Consider the following 20,855-nt stretch of genomic DNA (forward strand, 5'->3'; position numbering starts at 1 on the left):
TATATTCAGGGACTGCAAGTTGTTTGATTAATATGTATTGTGGCAGGTCTATTTATTGTTAAGCAGCTCTCAGAATTGTGTGTGGGACAGTTTGCAGCAAGCATCAGTGGTCAATATTTATGTGGTTTCACTACCTAACCTCAGACCAAATAAGACACTAAAAGCCAAATATAATATGTAAAGAAAACCTATGTATCTTGAAGGGAAAGGTATTGAGTGAGATATGAGTAATGCACAAAAATTTGCATCGGACTAGCAACTAAAGTTAACCTTAAAAGATATTTTCACAGGATGTGATGGCAGCTCGTAACTCTTTCCTTTTAGTAATTTTGGGTGCAGTTTGACATAACAAATGAAAAAAAATGGTTCTTCCACTTTCCAATTGTGCAATGCACATTTCTCTTCCTCAGGCTCCTTGTATAATGTACGAAATTCCCCTTCTGTACCATAATGACAATTTTTTGGACCCATGCACTTTCTTTGTGTTGTTGTTGATAATTCTTCCTGCCGACTCAGCAGGACCAGCCATACCTCTGAAGATATCCAACGTAGTATTGGACGAAACGTTAGGATCAGAAGAATTCCATGGACCACGGTCATATAGCCCGGAAGAATTATCAACAACAGTACCATCCGGTCGTGAAAGCCTTCATTGTTTCTTTGTGTTGTTTTGCACTTCTGCACAGTTAAAAATCGTGTTCCGAAGATCGCAGTTTCTGTGAGATCAGTTGAAGACAGTAATGTGTGTTGAGATCACATGACTTCACATACCGTGACGTTATGGGCAGTGTGAATACACCTTGACGTGATGGTGCCATGACGTGATGGACAGTGTGAATTGACTTTAATGTGGAATAATTGTAATTTATTATTCGATTGTTTTATACCACTTTTCATTGCAGGAAATGCCCAAGCTTGTAATTACTAGCGTATTTTGCGCTTATACAATATTATAATTTGTATCTGTTAGGATCTATAAGTACTGTTCTCATGTATAATTACGACTCATTCCATATCCATACAATTCTCTTACATACTGGATCAACAGAAAACGAATCAATAAATGAAAATAAATGTGATTGTTCCTGAAACTGAGAAATACTTCAGGGATGTTCATATCGTTATGTGAAGGTTAATTTACTTTCAATGCATCATTTGTATTTAATCATGAAATATGATACGTAGATTATCAACCTGGGACTTTGCAAATTTGGGGTTTTCATAGACGCCAGAATCCACTAGAATGGCGGCTGCATTTTTCTGTTTCGTATTTTTTGCTTCATCAGTGTCCTTCATTACACTTTTTAAGAGTTTGTTGAGGAGCTACACATACCCCATCACTTCTTTTGTTCAGATGTCAGGCTCCTCAGTAGCTGTGCTTGTAAGTCGCCATAGCATGAATATTCACCCACAGTTTTCATACAGATTTTTTATAAATTTTTGGCTTATTCTTCTAAGTTTTCCTACTTTGAAACTTAGGGTATTTTATTCCTTACAGAAATATGATGGTAGACTTCATCTAATCGTGACGCTCAGGGCAACACATATCGAATTTTTATACAAATAATCTTCAGAAGCGGCATTTCATACGACTTTTGTCTATAATCATCGAGGGCTATCAACTTACGTGTGCTTCCTTTGGAGTCAACATACATTACTGCACATAAATCGCTTTACAGCATAACCTCAACATGCTACACAATCAAACACGTATGGGCTCCAGCTGCCTGTTGTGTGCTAAAAAGCGCAAAGATTCCCACCAAAGGTGGCAGCAATGCGCTTTATGCATGACCTCCATCTCCATAAATGTGCATGCATAGTTCCAATGTTGCAAATTTGTGTGCATGTGCAAAGTTGAACACAAAAGGCATCGTGTGAATACACCGTTACTGAATAAAAACCTTTGTATCAACCATTAATGACATCATTAAATGTACTTTGTATCAAAGGGAATAAATAAATCAGTCAGTATGTACGAATGATCTCAGCTGGCGCCTTATTGAAAAGAGCGCCAAGTTTGAAAAGAGCATTTCCACGCGAGAGTTTGGAACCGTCACTCTAGCATCCCTTGTAGGTCAGAAATCAAACTCACATATACTTATTTAGTTGGATTAGAGTCGGAATAAACAGTTCTAAAGAAAAACAAAGAATAAATATTCAACTCTTAAAATCAGTTACTCTTCCAAAGAATAAACAATGCACTTCATTGTGTGACGAAGCGAGCTGGGGTATTTTTCCTTCCCCTCTTGTTTTGCCATCTGCCTATGTAAATTCGTTTTTTTCATTTTTGAACTAATTACTATTAACACACGTGAATATAATCTGCATTTTCATAAAAGAGAAAGGTTGACCTTCAGTTTTAAAGAACATAACACCAGATCTAATTTTGTGCCTAGTTTTATGAATGTAATTGATTTTCTTATTTATTTTAACTATTCCTAGGTAGTATCTTTTGTTACAGGGTGAAATCAGTAATTATTTCATAACGTAAATTCTATTCTTGACATATAAGCAAATATAAATTCTGTACTAATTATAAACGTTTGGAAGACGAAATTCTAGTAATCTTTAAGTATCTATTTGGCTCTATTGGAAAACATGTTAGCAAAGCCAGCCCTTAATTAATGCAAAATTAACTAACAGTTTTGTCAAAAGTATTTTTTACATAACGATATTTGTTAATTTCATGATTTAAACAAATAATTCGGCCTAAACCTTGTAGTAGAAGAAACTGTTAAAAGGAACGAATTTTTCGATGTATTCAGTTAATTTCATGAGTTATATTTTAATTGTAATTTCTGTAAATTTAACTTCGAACAGTGGTAGTTTCAGCACCAATTATTGTGGGGATATATAAGGGCCCGATTTTTGGTCACAAGACAGTCACTCCACAGCCGAATTTCAAACGAGGAACCCGTGTTGGTTAGAACGACAAAAATACATCAACTTAACAGTGAAATAAGTGTTACACCAATAGACCATGTGTTAAAGCAATGGCAGTGTCTGTTCCATACGTACCTGATTATTCCGAAAGAACTGTGAATTATGTGATTAGGTTTTTACTGCTTGTAGATATTCAGTATTAAACTATGGTAGCAGTATGTGGAGGTTTGCCTGAAAACGATTAATGAGGCTTATCGAAAGTTAAAAAAATAGTGTACTGCCCATATAACTGTTTATTATTGGCGGGTTGTGAACAGTGAAATTAAAGTGCTGTGAAACACAACTGTGCACCTGTCGGCTACATTATTTACACCAGTCAGCTTCCAAATTTCAAACCCCATTTTTCAGCCAGTGTAGTAACGCAGTACGTCGACACCGAGGACAACAAACAAACGAAGAGGCAAAAGAAAGCGAACCACTACAACTGGTCAGTCTCTTGTTCTCACCCAGCTCCCCCCCCCTCCCCCCCCCCCCCAAAAAAAGTGCGGAGCACCTGGGATGTAGGGGTACTTGATTTTGACTGGTTATCCAGCCCTTGTATAGATGACCAGTTGTTGTGACGGTGTGAACACAGGTGTGACTAGTTATTCTGTAGCCCTCTGCTATCTTGCATTTACCCCTTCAGTTCGGCTGAGTTTAGGCTCGCCTGAACCTCGGTCATCTTGAACTGGAGGAGTGCTTTCGTGCATTGGCGATGGCAAGATCCATGCTGGTTTCACTCTCTCAGTGGACACCACGAAAGTTTTTCCATTTTTTGAGATGTCTGTAGCACTGCCATCATGTTGCGGTACATGGTAGGGCTCAGTACGAGGAGGTTGTAGAGGAGCCCGTACGGCATCCGCGCCCAACACGACGTGCGAGCAGTCCGCCAATGTTTTGTGCATGAATATTGGATGTTCACCACGGCGGGATGCTGGTGACTCTCTCATCTTTGCCACACGGTCACGAATGTGCTGTACCAGCAGTGGTAGCTCCGTTTGTGGTGATAGTGGTGCCATTGTCAGACAGTGTGCCAGAATTCTCAACGGTTCTCTGCAAACCATCTCCACCACTGATGCACCTTTATCCGTCTTATGCGCAGTCTGTAAACCTAGAAGTACTAGTGGTAGCGCCTTTATCCAACTCTGAACTTCAGTGTTCTGTGCCACCTTTCCACCATCCCATTGCTTGCTGGGTGATAACTGGTTGTGCGGTGATGCTGGAATCCACACTATCTAGCCAGTTTGCTGAATAGATTAGACTCCAATTGTCGACCCTGATCTGTAGTAATTTGTAGAGGGTATCCAAAACGTGCCAACCAGTGTGCAACAAATGCCTTTGCTACTGTCTCAGTTGCTGCATCTGTCACTGCTATAGCCTTTGCCGATCTTGTGCATCTGTCTGCTGCCGTGAGTAATTATTTATAACCTTCTGAGGCCAGACATGGACCCACTATTTCGAGCTGAACATGACAAAACCTTGCCAGCAAACTAGCAAAATTTCATACCTCTGCATGAACATGTTGTCCTACATTACAACAGTGCTACTGAAGGCATGAGGGACTCCAGTTCCTGGCATCCTTTTTAATTGACGGCCACACAAACTGCTCGGTTAGCAACTTGCCCCTGGGTGTGCTAAGCAGCAGAATTGCTGCGTAATGTAGGATCGTGGCCTCTATTGTGATACATTGCACCATATTTTGATCTTGCTTCCTGACACTTCTATTTGTTCCAGTGGCAATCCTGTGTGCCGATCTGTTAGTAAGTCTTGCAACTCTTTATCTCTCTCTTGTGCTGTGGTGAAGTCGTCGTAATGTAAGATGCTGACTAACCTGCATACTCGCGAAAAGGCTGACGAACTCAATGTGTCGGAACTGCCGTGGCGAACATTTGTTGTTGATGTTGTGGAAGGTTGACACGATAGGTTTATGACCTGTGAAAATAGTCACTTCAATGTAAGGGCGAAAATGTCTCTCACTCTCACATATCGCCAGTAACTCCCTATCGTAAGCACTCCATTTTGTCTGTCTGTCCGCGCGATCGCTACGGTCGCAGGTTCGAATCCTGCCTCGGGCATGAATGTGTGTGATGTCCTTAGGTTAGTTAGGTTTAAGTAGTTTTAAGTTCTAGGGGACTGATGGGACCCATAGTGCTCAGAGCCATTTGAACCGTTTGTCTGTCTGTGCTGTAGCTTCTGTGGGGAAAAAAAAAAAAAAAAAAAAAAAAAAAAAAAAAAAAAAAAAAACCTCAAAGGCTGCCAATGTCCATTCGCTTCGTGGTGTAGTGCTGTTCCAATCGCGACCTGGCTGGCGTCTGCCGTGATATTCAGTGGTGTACCCGGGACAGGAAGGGCAAGCAACGTTGCGTCTTCAAGGCTGGCTTGCAGTTGGCTGAAAGGGTTACTCCTCTCTGGTGTCCAATGTAATATTCGCTTGTCCTTGGCATTCTTACTGGCAAGCGCGTCCGTGAGTAGTGACTGAGCTGTTACCGGCAAATGATGGGGTAAAAATTTACCATGCTTAAAAATCGTCTAAGTTGCTCATAGTCCATTGGCTTTGGTAGATTACGCAATGTGGCAATCTTTTCAGGCACAAGTTGGATCGCATCGGGTGAGACTATGTCGTCTAGGAAAGTTACTTCACTTTTGCGCCTGTCGCACTTGCCTTCATTTAGTACCACTCCATAGTTACACAGCCTCTGCTTGTCGTTAACTTATGCATCAGCTGAATATATTAACATGTCAACTAAAAACAAAAAGCAAATCGGCAAGCCTTGTAACACTTTGTCAATAAATTCTTCCAGGTTTGGGCTGCATTTTTAAGACCAAATGGCATAAACAAAAATTCACAGACAAAAAGGTGTAATAACTGCTGTCTTTGTAACATCGGTATGTGCCACTGGTATCTTATTGTAAGCTTTCCGGCAATCCAACATTGAGAAAACTTTCGCAACCTCCAGAGAATAGGTAAATTCTTGAATATTAGGTATCGGGCACTTGTCTGGGACTGTCCTTGCTTTCAGCTACGGCAATCGCCACAGGGGCGCCATGTGCCGTCCTTTTTGCGCATTAGGTGTGTTGGGTATGACCATGGGCTGTCTCACCTTCGTATAACACCAGGACGGAGCATATACTCAAATATCGCCTTAGTCTCAGCCAATCGTTCTGGAGCTATTCTATGGACGCGCTTTGAAACCGGCGGACCTGGTGTCGTGTCTATGTAATTTACTGTATTGTGCATAAGACAGCTTGGCTGTACCCACGTACGTGTGGTGGACTGTTTACTTGCAACATTAATTACTCCTATTACAGTGTCCTCAGTACCTTTCTGAGTTACCTTCACCATGTCACACTGTGTCCCGCCTATAAGGCAGACGTTTGCCACGTCTACGGCCAGTGCAAAAGTGTGACAGAAAATAATCACCAAATATGGGTTCCATAACGTCTGCCACCACGAAACTCCAATTGTACGGAGCCGAAAAACCAATGTCTATCGTCATATCTTTGCGTCATACGTGTTGATGCTGGAGTTGTTCACGGCTAACGACTGTAAGGGGTCCTGCATCGTCGTCTTAACTGTGTCCGTGACTGGAAGGGTGCTGACCTCTGAATCAGTGTATATTAAAAATCTTAAGCCTGAATCTTATCAATCACGTGCAACCGACGCAATGTCGTGCCCCGACTCGTCGGAAAAGTAGTAAGCATGCCATCATGGGCCTTACCTTTGCCGTGTGTCCATCTGCGCGTTGCTGCAATAAGACTCTCCTTAGTCCTTACGTCGACGTCGCCGTTTGTGAGTGTCGCAGTCCATAGCGCGTAATTCGCCCTGCCCTTGCCATTTGAGTACTCACAAGGTTTCGTGCACTTTGTAGCATCGGCGCCGAACCGTCTGTAGTAGCCTACCAGAAGATGTCATCGATAGTAGCTGGACCTTTCGTGCCGTCTAACGGCTGAAGGTTGGATGAACGACGCGACCGCGTCCTCTTATCGGAGTCCGTACGTAACTTAGAGTTCTGTAATTGCTTGACAGTTCTTCCCATTGTGGTCCGCAACTCTCGGAGTTCCCCAGCGGTGTCGTGATTATCGATAATTCGTCTTCGGCTCCTCCAAAAGCTCCGATGCATGTTTGTCACCTACTGCTATGACGATAATATTTATCCAGCGGTTGACCTTCATACGTTATTAATGTCAACAGTACTTGAGACGGAAGCTGTTGTCGCTGGATATGTAGCAGCAGCTCATTAGATACTACCCTACAGTCCACTATCGCTTGCAAATGTCTCTAAAATGCCGACTGGTTTTTGTTCTCACGTTTCTCCTGGTAAAGAACTTGTGAAAGTCTCTGCTCGGGAGACTTCCTGCAGCGAGTGATTAGGGAAGTCTTCAGGGCGAGGTATGCTTGTTGATGAGGTGGGTGTAGAATCACACAGGAAACTATTGTCGTCACTCTCTGGTCCAAATTGCTAATTGCCAGCGTAAATTGTTCACGGCCTTCTGTGATCCGTTGTTCTGCGAAAATGTTTTCCAAGATCACAAACATGATGTCCGGTTGTGTGGGCGTAAATGGAGGAACCCGCAATTGTAGACGCGGCGCAGCTGACACGAACGAACCGGCACGCATAAAATTTTCGGTGTGGGTGTGCGTTAGCGGCGCGGCAATTATCGCTGGAGTTTGTGATCTCGTCGTGTCCGTCTTACCGTCGTTTCTCTGCATCGACAGTTCTAAAACCTCAATCTCTTGTAGCTGCTGCCGGATCTCGTCACCAATGGTTTGTAAAAAATTATTTGCACCTTCCATGTTTGAGGAATGTAATTCGAAAAATGTTATTGCGACTTGAGCCGTTCTTGTTTTCGGGGCCACCAATTAAGTAGCTCAGAAATCAAACCCTCATGTACTTCGAGACATGAGACATTTATTTAGTTGGATAACAGTAACAGTGGGAAGACACAGCTCTAAAGAAAAACAAAGAATAAACATCCAACTCTCAAAATAAGTTACTCTTCTGAGGAATAAATAATGCACTTCACTGGTCGGTAGCTTATTCTCACACCCTTGTTCTACTGGTGTTTTCACTATACGGGGTGAGTCACATAACGTCACATAACGTAATTAACATTTTACAATGCAACAAACGGCACTGATTACGTATTTGTTTATACGTTCAGATGTGCTAACAAAACTAACGGGGTTCCATTAAGAAAAACGTAGGTTTGTGTTACACTAGCCCCTCTCCTCACGTTCGGTCTGTGGAATCGATTCGTCAGTATTTGATGTGGTTTACGAAATATATCCAGCGGTAATGTTAGGTGACTCACCCTGTATAGTAACATTTCCGAAACAGTGAGAGCAGATATCTACGTTGTCGAAATAAGAAAGCGTTCTCTCTTGACAGCAGTCTACATGACAGCTTTTTTTTTCTTTATTGTTCTTTTAAAACCTGTACAACAGGCAGTTGTGGAAGCCTTTTATTGAAACAATCCCCTGCTGTTTCAGTGAACTTTGCATGAACTTTGACCAGAGAGCAATCGTTGGCCAGAGGTTAATTTCGAGTGTTTATTGTTTGTTTTGGATAATGTGGCTGTCAAAGTAATCAGGTGTCTACGGAGGTGACTGGCTTATCGTTATCAGGGAAAAGTTTGTTTCAGAATGCGTGTGATACCATCTTTCCAGTTATAAAGACATCGTTGCGTACGAAGGTAGAAGGACGAAGTGTTTTTGCTGTCGTGCTGTGACACTGCAACAACTGTCAATGTCATAGCTCCTCGAGTTGTGGCGACATTAATAGCAAGATTTTAGAAGTTTATGTCGCAGCAACTTAGATAGGTACGTAATATAAGACATTATATTCGGTAATCGTACACATTTAGAACAGCAATAGTTTTAATGCGCTTAATCTATTCATATTGCACAGTATATGTGAAATGTGCATTTTATGCTCATAGACGTAGTAACTTAAACGCGAATAAATCGCTGAGAATCCAGTGTAACAACTTTCTTTATATGCTAATAGTTTGCACAACAAACCGTCCAAGATTGTTTAATGTTGTTATATTGGCTGCATAGACTGTTTACCCACAATGACCATCTTCCCTATGATAAACCGTTCATGTCATGTATTGTCATTCACTAGCTGCAGGTGATGAATGTTGATACCTTGTTGTGTTGTATAGTACTGATGTTTATTGTGTGTTCATACGCCAGACATAGCCCATGAAGAACTAAGTGTAAATGACATATCTTTATTAAACATGTGACATTAATAAATTCATCAATGGTCTTGTTGAATAGATCAAGTTGATATTCACTTTAAATGATAGCACAGACAAATGCAGTGATAATTACTGTAAGTCAATTTGATTTGATGTCTTGAACATTCCAACTCTTTAGGTGAGCTCCCTTTCCTGTGTTGTCGATCTGAGGTTGCATTATCCATAATTACTACATAGCTCCTGTTAAGCGCTCTGTTTTGTGAAATTCTGGGCTATGATTCATGTATGCTACTTAAATAAAAACTGCAAGAAATCTGATTACATTTGCATTCTGCTTGTTTTCTTCTTGTTGGTAGTCATAATCTGGGTTATAATGCTTGTGTTGAAAATATTTATTCACATTATAAGAAGCATTTAATTAAAAATGCTGTTGACATACGTTAAATATCTTTATTTCTTTCTTAATCCATCTGTCAACAATTTTCATTGTGTAGATGTGGACATGTTATACATTACCAAAATGTAAATTTTTAGTCATTCATTTTAAAGTATATTGTATTTGTTTTCTTTATGTTGAGGGTTACTCTGCTTTCTTATGGCCATTTGTAGACCTCCCTCAGCACTTCAGTAGAATTTTCCAGCATTTGTGCTGATGTCTTACTGGTGATTAATATGTTTGTGGATCCGATATATGTTTCTTATTGTACTTTGATCCACTGGAGACGTGTGATCTCTACTGACTACTCTGTTTTCTAGATATGAACGAAACCATTTGTTAACCTCTCCCCTTACTCCTAGTACCTTAACTTATGCAACAGTTTCTGGTGATCAACTGTATCAAATGCCTTAGACAGGCCAGTTACATAGCTTTTCTCATGGTCTGTAGTTCTCTAAGTTTTCTACATCACCTTTCTTGTGAACTGCAAAAATTTTTGCTTGTTTCAGATAGTCAGGTAAGCAACCAGTTTTGAAAGATTCATTTATGATTTCTGTTAGTGGAGCTTTGGTACCGTTTATGTACTTTTTCAGCACACACATTGGGATTTCATTATAAATTTGCCAAGTTTTTGTTCTTTGACTGCCTTACAACATACCATACTTTGTCCTCCACAGTTGGAAGCAATACCACTGAGTTAGCTATATGCTTCGGTGTTGATTGATTAACACTTTTTGGAAGATTTTTCTGTAATTTTGTTGCAATACTGCTAAAGTAGGTACTCACATAATTTGCTATTTCTTTAGGGTTACTTGCTAAGTTTTCCTTGTTCTTGATTTATGTGTTTGTACACCTCTACTTCATGTTCCTGTTTCTTGTTTCACTATGGCTCATGCAGCTTTTATTATTGGCTAAATTTATCAACCTATCATTGGCTGATTTTTTTTTTTTTTTTTTTTTTTTTTTCGGTATTGAGTACCTTCCTGTAGATCCTTTTGTTGGTTTTGTACTAGTGCAAAAAATCTGGTCACTATTGTCATTTTTAATGGAGTTTAGTTATTTACAAGTTTGAGCAGATCTTCTAATTCATTTTGAGTAATCCATTTATTTTTGGTGTGTGTTCCAATAGGAAATTGGAATTAATGCCTTCAGGAATGTTTATTCAAGTTTTAGTTTAGGCTCAGAAATGAAATTGGAGAATTTCCAATTCACTTCAGTTTCTGTATTAACTGCTTCACAACTTTCATGTATTAACTGTGAGGAAAATTCTTGCAAAGTTGATGGAGAGTAGACTATTTTATATACATGCAGTTTTTATTCTTTTTTTACACAAGCTTTTACTTTCATAATCTGACATAGATGGTCTGACAGTACCAGAGTTTTAACAAGTACATCTCAGTTTTCTCTGCCTATATCTGTAGCTAGATGGTCAATGGTAGATGATGAATGTGTGATTATTCTTGTTGCACAGCTGACCAGAGATGACATCCCAAAACTATGTAGGATATTCAGAAATGTGTTATTGGTGTCATCTGTTTTAGCTGTATTTGTGTTAAAGTCCCCTCACAAAAGGATATTATGTTTCATAGTCAATGCTAGTTCTAGGCTTTGTATAAGTTTTGAAAAGAATATCTCTAAATTATCACTGGGAGAACAGTATAAAAATAATATATAGTTCGTTGCTTTTGCATACCTATAGCATGTATCTCCATTGCTGAGACTTCAAAGTCTTTGTCCATACATAATAAGATAATGTCAAACTTCCTGGTAGATTAAAACTGTGTGCCGGACTGAGACTCGAACTCGGGACCTTTGCCTTTCGTGGGCAAGTGCTCTACCAACTGAGCTACCCAAGCATGACTCACGCCCCATCCTCACAGCTTTACTTCTGCCAGTACCTCGCCTCCTACCTTCCAAATTTTACAGAAGCTCTCCTGCGAACCTTTCAGAACTAGCACTCCTGAAAGAAAGGATATTGCAGAGACATGGCTTCGCCACAGCCTGGGGTATGTTTCGAAAATGAGATTTTCACTCTGCAGCGGAATGTGCGCTGTTATGAAACTTCCTGGCAGATTAAAACTGTGTGCTGGACCGAGACTTGAACTCAGGACCTTTGACTTTCGCGGGCAAGAACACTGGCAGAAATAAAGCTGTGAGGATGGGGTGTGAGTCGTGCTTGGGTAGCTCAGTTGGTGGAGCACTCCGCTGCAGAGTGAAAATCTCATTCTGGAAGATATCATCATTTCTGACTTTAAATTCAATACTGTTCTTAACATAAATATATGATCCTCCACCTTTTATTGTGTTTCTGCAATAAGAACATGCTTAGACATATGAGGGAAATTGGAAATACGGAAGCGTCCGATCCTACCCGTCGGCTTTGACCCATGACGTCACAAATATGGCGGAAACGACCAAAAACGACAATTCCAATATGGCGGATATAAACACGTTGCATACGTATCATAAAGACGAAAATACATAGAAAAACAACACACACACAGTTGTCACAAAAAGCCTAATGACTCTAACGGGACAAGCGTGGGAAATTGGAGGTTTTTGGGTGGGGAGAAACTAAATATAAACAAATTTAGCCACCCACCGCCATACAAAACCACGCAAGACGATGAAAAAAATCGACATCACAAAACTCACCAAATCCCACAAAACACGTTCTTATCTGGAATCGGACACTTCCCTGACCTATATAGATCTACAGTAGCACCCGATCCCATACATTGGGATCGAACACTTCCCTTGTCCTATATAGCTCAACAGCATCTCCCGATCCCATCCGCCAATACAAAAATCAAAATACACCGCAAAACATTGCGAACAAACACTTCCCTTGACCTACATATATCTACAGCAGCTCCCGATCCCATAAATTGGGATCGAACACTTCCCTTGACCTATATAGCTCAACAGCAACTCCCGATCCCATCTCCCATTACAAAAATCAACATACTCCACCAAACATTGAGATTGAACACTTCCCTCCAACTATATAGCTCAACAGCAGCTACCAATCCCATAACTTAGGATCGACCACTACCGTTGACCTATGTAACTCAAAAACATCTCCCAATACGAATACCAATACCAACCTTCACAGCCACAAATTTCATTGAAACACTTCCCTATACCCCAATACACAACACATACGCCAAAAACAAAAAAAAGGGAACTTACCAAAAGAAAGTTCCAGCCCCACAAACTACACTCCTGGAAATGGAAAAAAGAACACATTGACACCGGTGTGTCAGACCCACCATACTTGCTCCGGACACTGCGAGAGGGCTGTACAAGCAATGATCACACGCACGGCACAGCGGACACACCAGGAACCGCGGTGTTGGCCGTCGAATGGCGCTAGCTGCGCAGCATTTGTGCACCGCCGCCGTCAGTGTCAGCCAGTTTGCCGTGGCATACGGAGCTCCATCGCAGTCTTTAACACTGGTAGCATGCCGCGACAGCGTGGACGTGGACCGTATGTGCAGTTGACGGACTTTGAGCGAGGGCGTATAGTGAGCATGCGGGAGGCCGGGTGGACGTACCGCCGAATTGCTCAACACGTGGGGCGTGAGGTCTCCACAGTACATTGATGTTGTCGCCAGTGGTCGGCGGAAGGTGCACGTGCCCGTCGACCTGGGACCGGACCGCAGCGATGCACGGATGCACGCCAAGACCGTAGGATCCTACGCAGTGCCGTAGGGGACCGCACCGCCACTTCCCAGCAAATTAGGGACACTGTTGCTCCTGGGGTATCGGCGAGGACCATTCGCAACCGTCTCCATGAAGCTGGGCTACGGTCCCGCACACCGTTAGGCCGTCTTCCGCTCACGCCCCAACATCGTGCAGCCCGCCTCCAGTGGTGTCGCGACAGGCGTGAATGGAGGGACGAATGGAGACGTGTCGTCTTCAGCGATGAGAGTCGCTTCTGCCTTGGTGCCAATGATGGTCGTATGCGTGTTTGGCGCCGTGCAGGTGAGCGCCACAATCAGGACTGCATACGACCGAGGCACACAGGGCCAACACCCGGCATCATGGTGTGGGGAGCGATCTCCTACACTGGCCGTACACCACTGGTGATCGTCGAGGGGACACTGAATAGTGCACGGCACATCCAAACCGTCATCGAACCCATCGTTCTACCATTCCTAGACCGGCAAGGGAACTTGCTGTTCCAACAGGACAATGCACGTCCGCATGTATCCCATGCCACCCAACGTGCTCTAGAAGGTGTAAGTCAACTACCCTGGCCAGCAAGATCTCCGGATCTGTCCCCCATTGAGCATGTTTGGGACTGGATGAAGCGTCGTCTCACGCGGTCTGCACGTCCAGCACGAACGCTGGTCCAACTGAGGCGCCAGGTGGAAATGGCATGGCAAGCCGTTCCACAGGACTACATCCAGCATCTCTACGATCGTCTCCATGGGAGAATAGCAGCCTGCATTGCTGCGAAAGGTGGATATATACTGTACTAGTGCCGACATTGTGCATGCTCTGTTGCCTGTGTCTATGTGCCTGTGGTTCTGTCAGTGTGATCATGTGATGTATCTGACCCCAGGAATGTGTCAATAAAGTTTCCCCTTCCTGGGACAATGAATTCACGGTGTTCTTATTTCAATTTCCAGGAGTGTAGATTGGCCACCACAATCTCTCTCTCTCTCTCACACAAACACACACACACACACACACACACACACACACACACACACAAACCAACGAAAAAATACTGAACCAAAAGAAAAACCCAACCCACCCACACCTCAACCCCCTCCCCCCCACAACCCCAAAATAAAAAACCCACAAACAAAAACCAAATACAAAATAAAAAACATCTCAATCACACACTACAACTCAACAAAAACTTCAAGAAAATAGATCCTCCACAACTGAAACAAAAAACAAACACACCCCCCCTCTCCCCCCCACCTTAACAAACACTATACAACAAAATAAACCACCCAGCCCACCCTGAACCACAGCCACCCACCCACCTACCCAGCCCCCCCCCCCCCCCTAACTAACCACTTTCGGCCTATAAATTTTACCCACAGCCCTTAAAAAAAAACGAACAATACAATAGCCCTCTTGGACACTCTTCCGCCAACAGTACTCATCTAAATGAGACTGAAGGTTGGAAGAGCGCCTCTTCCCCCTCCCAATAACTGACTTAACCGCCCCCCACATCCCCTCTATTGTATTAGTACAAGCCCCTGTATCATAATTCTTAAACTCTAAAGTATGGTTCACTACTAAATGATTAAATCCCCTCTCACCCAACCCCCAATAAGAAGAAAAAGCATCAGAAACTATTGTGGACCCCGGCTCTATATATTCCTCAATTAACCCCACTAATTCAGCCTTCGACCTCCCTTCCACAACCCTAAAAACACATTCGGAACCCCCACCCCCCGGAACAACAGCCCCCCACACCCAAAGACCAGCCACAGACTTCCCCCTCCCATACTTCCTTTTCCCAAACTGTGACTCGTCCACCTCCACAACTACCCCATGCCCCCCCCATCTTACCCCTGTACTTAATAAATTCCGAACACACTTCACGACAAAAGGAATACCAATCTAAAACAGTCCTCTCACTCACACCAGTCTCATGCGCACAAAAACTCTGTGGGGATCTATAACAAAAATAATATGTAACAAGCACAATCTCACGCATGCCCAATCTAGACTTCTCGAACCAGGTCCCGCGCCGTATGGAACGCCATGTCATCTTTGCGACAGCGCCACATGTAACCGTCCCTGGTCCGAGAGGCCGGAACTTTAACCAATTTCATTGGTTCGCGGCACACACCGCACTTCACGACTTCGGCAATTAAGCCAAATAGCTGAAGAAATTTAATCAGCTCTAAAGCTGTCTCCCCCATCATAGCCCTCAACCGAGCACTATTAATCCGGTCTTTCATATCCATTCCTGAACAAAAAACCACAACCGAACACACTTAATAACAAACTCACCTGACGTACAGCAATCATCATTACATTAACCATCACACAAAACCGTTAACTCACTGATACAAATTCCGCTTCAAAAAGACGCACGCAGCACTCACCACTACGCAACAGCAAACTGAGCCCAACACACCAAACAAACGAAAACCATGAACATACCACCAGAGGGCACAACAAACAACAACACGACATCTACAAATACGCCACACTCACAAACCAAACTCCGCGCCGTAATGACGTCACACACCACAACACCCTTACGTCACGGGTCAAAGCCGACGCGTGAGATCGGATGTTTCTGTTGACCCGGAAAATTAATGTATAAGATTTCATTTTATTTGCGCTTGTACTCTGCGATGCATATTACTGAGCTGCCTAAGAAATGAAACACAACTTTGTTTTTTAAACACTGAATTAAATTCATAGATGAAATTTTGAAACTTTTCTTAGTTAAAACAAGGGTAAGAAAAGTAGATGGGATCTTGCCATTCTTATTCAGCATTGTTTTAGACAAAGTAATGTAAGAATGGGAAATGGAACTAAGAAATCAAAACTTTTGAATGCCAATTGAACTAGGAAGAGACCAAGGAAAACTGAATGTTCGATTTCAGCATTTGCAGATGACTTAGTGATCCTAACGGACAGTGAAGAAACAGCAATAAAACAAATTGAGACCCTCAAAGAACGTGCGGGGAAGGTTGGGTTGCAAATCTCCTTTGAGAAGACTGAATTCATGTGCTCCAATTTAGATGTTCCTAAACTTAAAGTAAATTGTGGTGAAATCAACAAGGTCAAACACTTAAAGTATCTCGGTGAAATTATTGAACCAACAGAAAATCAGAAAAGCATAAGGATTTGTTTCAATTTTGTGTAACAAAAAATTCCTGTCATAAGGCACTAAAATCAGACATTACAACTCAGTAATCAGACCAACAGTTACCTACATTACAAGTTCTGAGGAAATTATATAGCACCCTCTTTGTTCTGCAGGATGTTTTTATCCCTGCAGTGATCCATGACTTGTTGATAGTGTTTACATGACTGTTTCTATATTTTTTTTAATTTTAATTTTTATTTTTAGGAAAAGTGGCTTCAAAAATAAGACATAAATTCATTTAGAAATGTATTATACTTTTTGTTCACATCTGGTTCATTGAAAACTGGACTCCAATCTATCTCTTGCAGGCTGTTGTTGAAATTTTTGATGTTTTCATCATTTATTATCCTAAAAGATTTCCAAGAATTCTCAGAACTGTTGCACAGATTGATGTCAGTGAAAGTAAGCAATTGACCTCCATGATCAGAAAGGCCAAAAATTGGACGTACACTGATATTGTTGACTCTTGACTAATCTGTAAATATATTGTCAATCAGACTCTGACAGTTCTCGGTAACTCTAGTTGGAAAATTTACTACTGTCATCAGATTATAAGAATCAACTAGATGTTCTAAATCTGCTTTAGCATTGCTTTCATTTAGGAAATCTACATTGAAATTACCTGTATTTATTAGATTTTGAGTACACTTGGGATAAGACAGAATCTAACTGTCTCAGGAACTCATTAGTGTTCCCTGAGGGAGCTCTGTATAGTGCTAACACTACAACTGTACGGTCACTTATAGTAATTTCTACACCACATATTTCAATATCTTGTTCAATACAGTGACTCTTTAAATCTAATGTGGTATATTATATCTTGTTTTTTTTAAGTATATTACTACTCCACCATTCTTCATGATAGATCTACAGTAATGTGCTGCTAGACAGTAACCACTGAGCTGTAACATTTCAACATCTCTCATGTGGTGTTCACTAAAGCATAGAACATCAGCATCCTTTATCTCTTGTGGGTCATCTAAAAGAACAAAAATTTCGTTAACTTTGTTTGTAAGTCCTCCTACATTATGGTGAAAAATTGTCATAGCATTGGTATTTGCTGAGAGCGGTTGCTTGTGCCTAAAAAAGTACTTGTAAGCTTAGAAACAATAGGCTCATTGTTAATTGCTTCGCTGAAATTCTGAACTTGAAAATTAGTCTGATGGGATTGCTGGAGCCATTTGAGGGGAATAGGTGTCGAGTGGGAAGATATTTTGTTGATTTCTTCCATGACTGCTGCATGTAAAAGAGTACCTAATGCTTGTTTACCTGACCTGTTAAGGTGCATGCGATGTCTGGTAAACAACTCTCTTTGAAAATTACTCGTATCTACAACATAAGTATTGCTAAATTGTTTGCAAGTCTTCGCTAATTTAGAGTTCGTTTGAATAACAGCTTCATTTACACAGGATTGTGGGATTAAGTCGTGTCTCTTTGGAATATTCACAACAAATACCTTAGAATGCTGAAGAGCCGTTAATTTCTCCTTGCGTGATCGTGTAACATCAAAACCTTCACTGCAGGCTACATTGTTCGAACCACCTATTATAATCACACAATCGTATTTTACTCTTTCAGGATCACAGCCTGCTACGAGTTCCTGAATTTTCGCACCAGGTTTCACTATTCCACAAACATTAGCACTATTAAAACTGTTTTTTACGAGTTCCTGAATTTTTGCACCAGGTTTCACTATTCCACAAACATTAGCACTATTAAAACTGTTTTTTACAATTTCAGCTTCCATGACTGTCGGCAAAAATATGAACGCGCTCAGTTTTATTCTCACCAGAAATTTCACTTCTTACTGCTGGTACTTCAGGCTTTGGCAAATCAAACATATCTTTTTTGCGACAATTTACATTTTTTGGAATGTTATCCAAGGTCACTTTAACGTTCGAATTCAACTTCAGTTCTGAGTCATTCACTGGAATTCTGTTACTAGAATAGAGTATATTAAATTTGTTTACATTCTCAAACCTTGCATCATTTACTGTCGGTGGCATTTTCGAGCATTTTCGTACTTCAGGCTGTCATTTTCTCTTCTGAGGCTGTTGATGACACACTGTAAATTTGAAATGCGTTAAGAAGGATTTGATACAAGCAAAAACTGCTGTAAGTGGTACGGAGATACTTTGGGAATACCTGTAGGGAAGGCGATGTTCTTTTCAAGAAACACTTTAGAGTACCAGCATTTCAAGCTGACTGCTGAAGGATTCTACTACCACTAACATACACTGTGTGTAAGAATCGCAAAGATAAGAGAATGGAATCACCTTCTAACCTTTCTCCCCTCCCCCATCTTTGTACCATATTTTACACTGTGTTGTCTGTTAAGATTATTAATGTAGTCAATGTTTTTGTGTTTTTCTTGCTTCTTCTGATACTAGTCATCCGGAAGGCTGATATTTATTTACCCTCATAAGAATATGAGAGCTCTATTCTAGTTAGATAACATAACTCTTGTGGTCCATGGTTCTGTTGATTCTTCATCCTAGATGTATTATATACCTCTGTTTTCGCCTAAGAACCTATCATGATGTATCACATTACTTTGAATTGATAATTCTCTCTATTGGGTATCATAAATTTACCTCTTTTTTTTTTTTTTCTTTGAAAATGCATGTAGCGGGATTATTGTTTTAATTTCATATGTAATTTGAGTTTCAGCTATTTTGTTTTGTAATTCATCTTTTGTTGGCTGCTAGTTACCTCACTCTTCCAAATCTTCACTGACTACTACTGCTGTTTCAAACATCTTCCATTCTCAATTGTGGATGCTTTGGATTAAATATTGAAAGTTTCTTAACCTTCACAAATTTTAAAGGCGCCTGCAGTGGACACTACCAGTGCAGCTGACACAATTTTTCTTTCTGTTCTCTTGCTTTTACCAACAAATTTAAGTGACATAACAGCTTTTGTTTTGCAAATGGTTCAGGGTATCAAAACATGGTTTTCAGCAAATGAATGTACACAGAGGGGGCATAATTTTTTTTTGCACAGTTAATACTCCTTAACTTTTGTATTAACATACTAATTTTTGATATCTTGAATCTTTCAGGAGATAAATGTGCTTTATTTCCAATTTAATTTTTATTTGAACCCGTAACAAGTAATTGTGAGCTAGGATGACTGATTTAACACCAGTTTCTGTTATTGTTTGTTGCAGAATTGAAGCAAAATGGCTGTGGACAGACTGAAGACCATACAGCGCCATCTGCAGCACCGCTTGGAGTGCCCTCGTCCCGTATCCTTCACTGATTGTCTCACAAAGGCAACAGGCTGCTGCAAAAATATGAGATCGTAAAAATTAGCAACAGGACACAGAACATTAGGTCACTATGCTTGAACAGCCAATTTTGCTCAACCTTTCCTCCTATTTTCCAAACAAATGAACACCAGTAAGTTGTAACACAAGTTAATATCCCTTGTGAGAAGACTAATTGTAAAGGAATGAAATATTTGCCCACCAAATTCAGTTACTTTATTGACAGTGACGGAAAGCACTGAGATTAAAAATAACCAACCAAATAGTTATGGGTACACTGTATTTAGTGTTGCAGATGGAGAGGGAATAGCTGAGCTTCTTGTTCAGTGAACTGACTTGGTGATACATGGCCATTCTTCAGTTTATTTTTAACATAATTTCAATCAATTCCAGAGAGTTAAATCCCATCACCAGGCTGGCACCTTCTAGGATTTGTCAATAATCAACATTGCTGATCAAGACCCCCAATCCGAATGGGAGTCACGACACTGCAACAACCGCCAGCCGACAAACCAACTGGTGAGTCAGCTTCTGAAGGGTACCTGAGGATGGTATTCAAGCATCCCAAAGTTGACTGCATGAGAGTCAATAAATTTCTGGGGGGATACAGTACAATAAGCAAACGAATTGAATAAATAGAAGCAGCTAATTTACTCGAGTTTACAATGCACTGATTGCTGTCACATATCAGTCTGAAGCCCACAATCAACAAAGAGATTACATAAGAAATTAAAGCACTGAAAACAGTTATTCTTCCGGTTAGCTGTATTAAGAGGAGAATTAAGTCCATCAGAATGTAAAACTCGCAGAGATGGGAAGACTGGCTTGTACTTGCCTACAGCAGACACAACTTGCACTACTGATAGATAATGGACAGCTTTGGGAACAGTGGGTTCCTTCTTCAAGGAGGATGAGGAATTTGCTGTGGAGTATTGGTAAGGGAAGCTAACTCAGATTGCAAGTTAGACGAGAAAGGGGGTGAAAAACAGAGAAAGGTCGACAGAACATCAATGTGCTGCAGGATCTCTGAGCACATTCAGAACATAAATACTGTGAGTTTCCTACATCTGCATGATACTCTGCAACTAACATTTAGGTGTTTGGCAGATGCTCCTCAGAACGACTTGTTGATAATGTTTCATGTGATGTGGTGGGAAGTGAATGCA

General features: G+C 41.1%; 1 protein-coding gene across 3 annotated transcripts in view; it reads left to right on the plus strand.

The window, feature by feature from the left end:
* LOC126243623 (phytanoyl-CoA dioxygenase, peroxisomal-like) overlaps positions 1-20,855 on the plus strand; it is a 119,219-nt gene that overhangs the window by 34,392 nt on the left and 63,972 nt on the right. The window contains exons 1-2 of one of the 3 annotated variants that reach the window (XM_049948177.1): positions 7,669-7,688; positions 19,591-19,668. In XM_049948177.1, the coding sequence (XP_049804134.1) occupies positions 19,603-19,668 (66 nt within the window). In that variant the 5' untranslated portion in view covers positions 7,669-7,688; positions 19,591-19,602. Of the gene's footprint in view, positions 1-7,668; positions 7,689-8,421; positions 8,744-19,590; positions 19,669-20,855 lie in introns of those variants that run through there. The other 2 variants (XM_049948175.1, XM_049948176.1) reach the window with 2 other exon arrangements.

The sequence above is a fragment of the Schistocerca nitens genome, chromosome 1 (assembly GCF_023898315.1).
Source record: "Schistocerca nitens isolate TAMUIC-IGC-003100 chromosome 1, iqSchNite1.1, whole genome shotgun sequence".
NCBI classification, from domain to species: Eukaryota; Metazoa; Arthropoda; class Insecta; order Orthoptera; family Acrididae; genus Schistocerca; species Schistocerca nitens.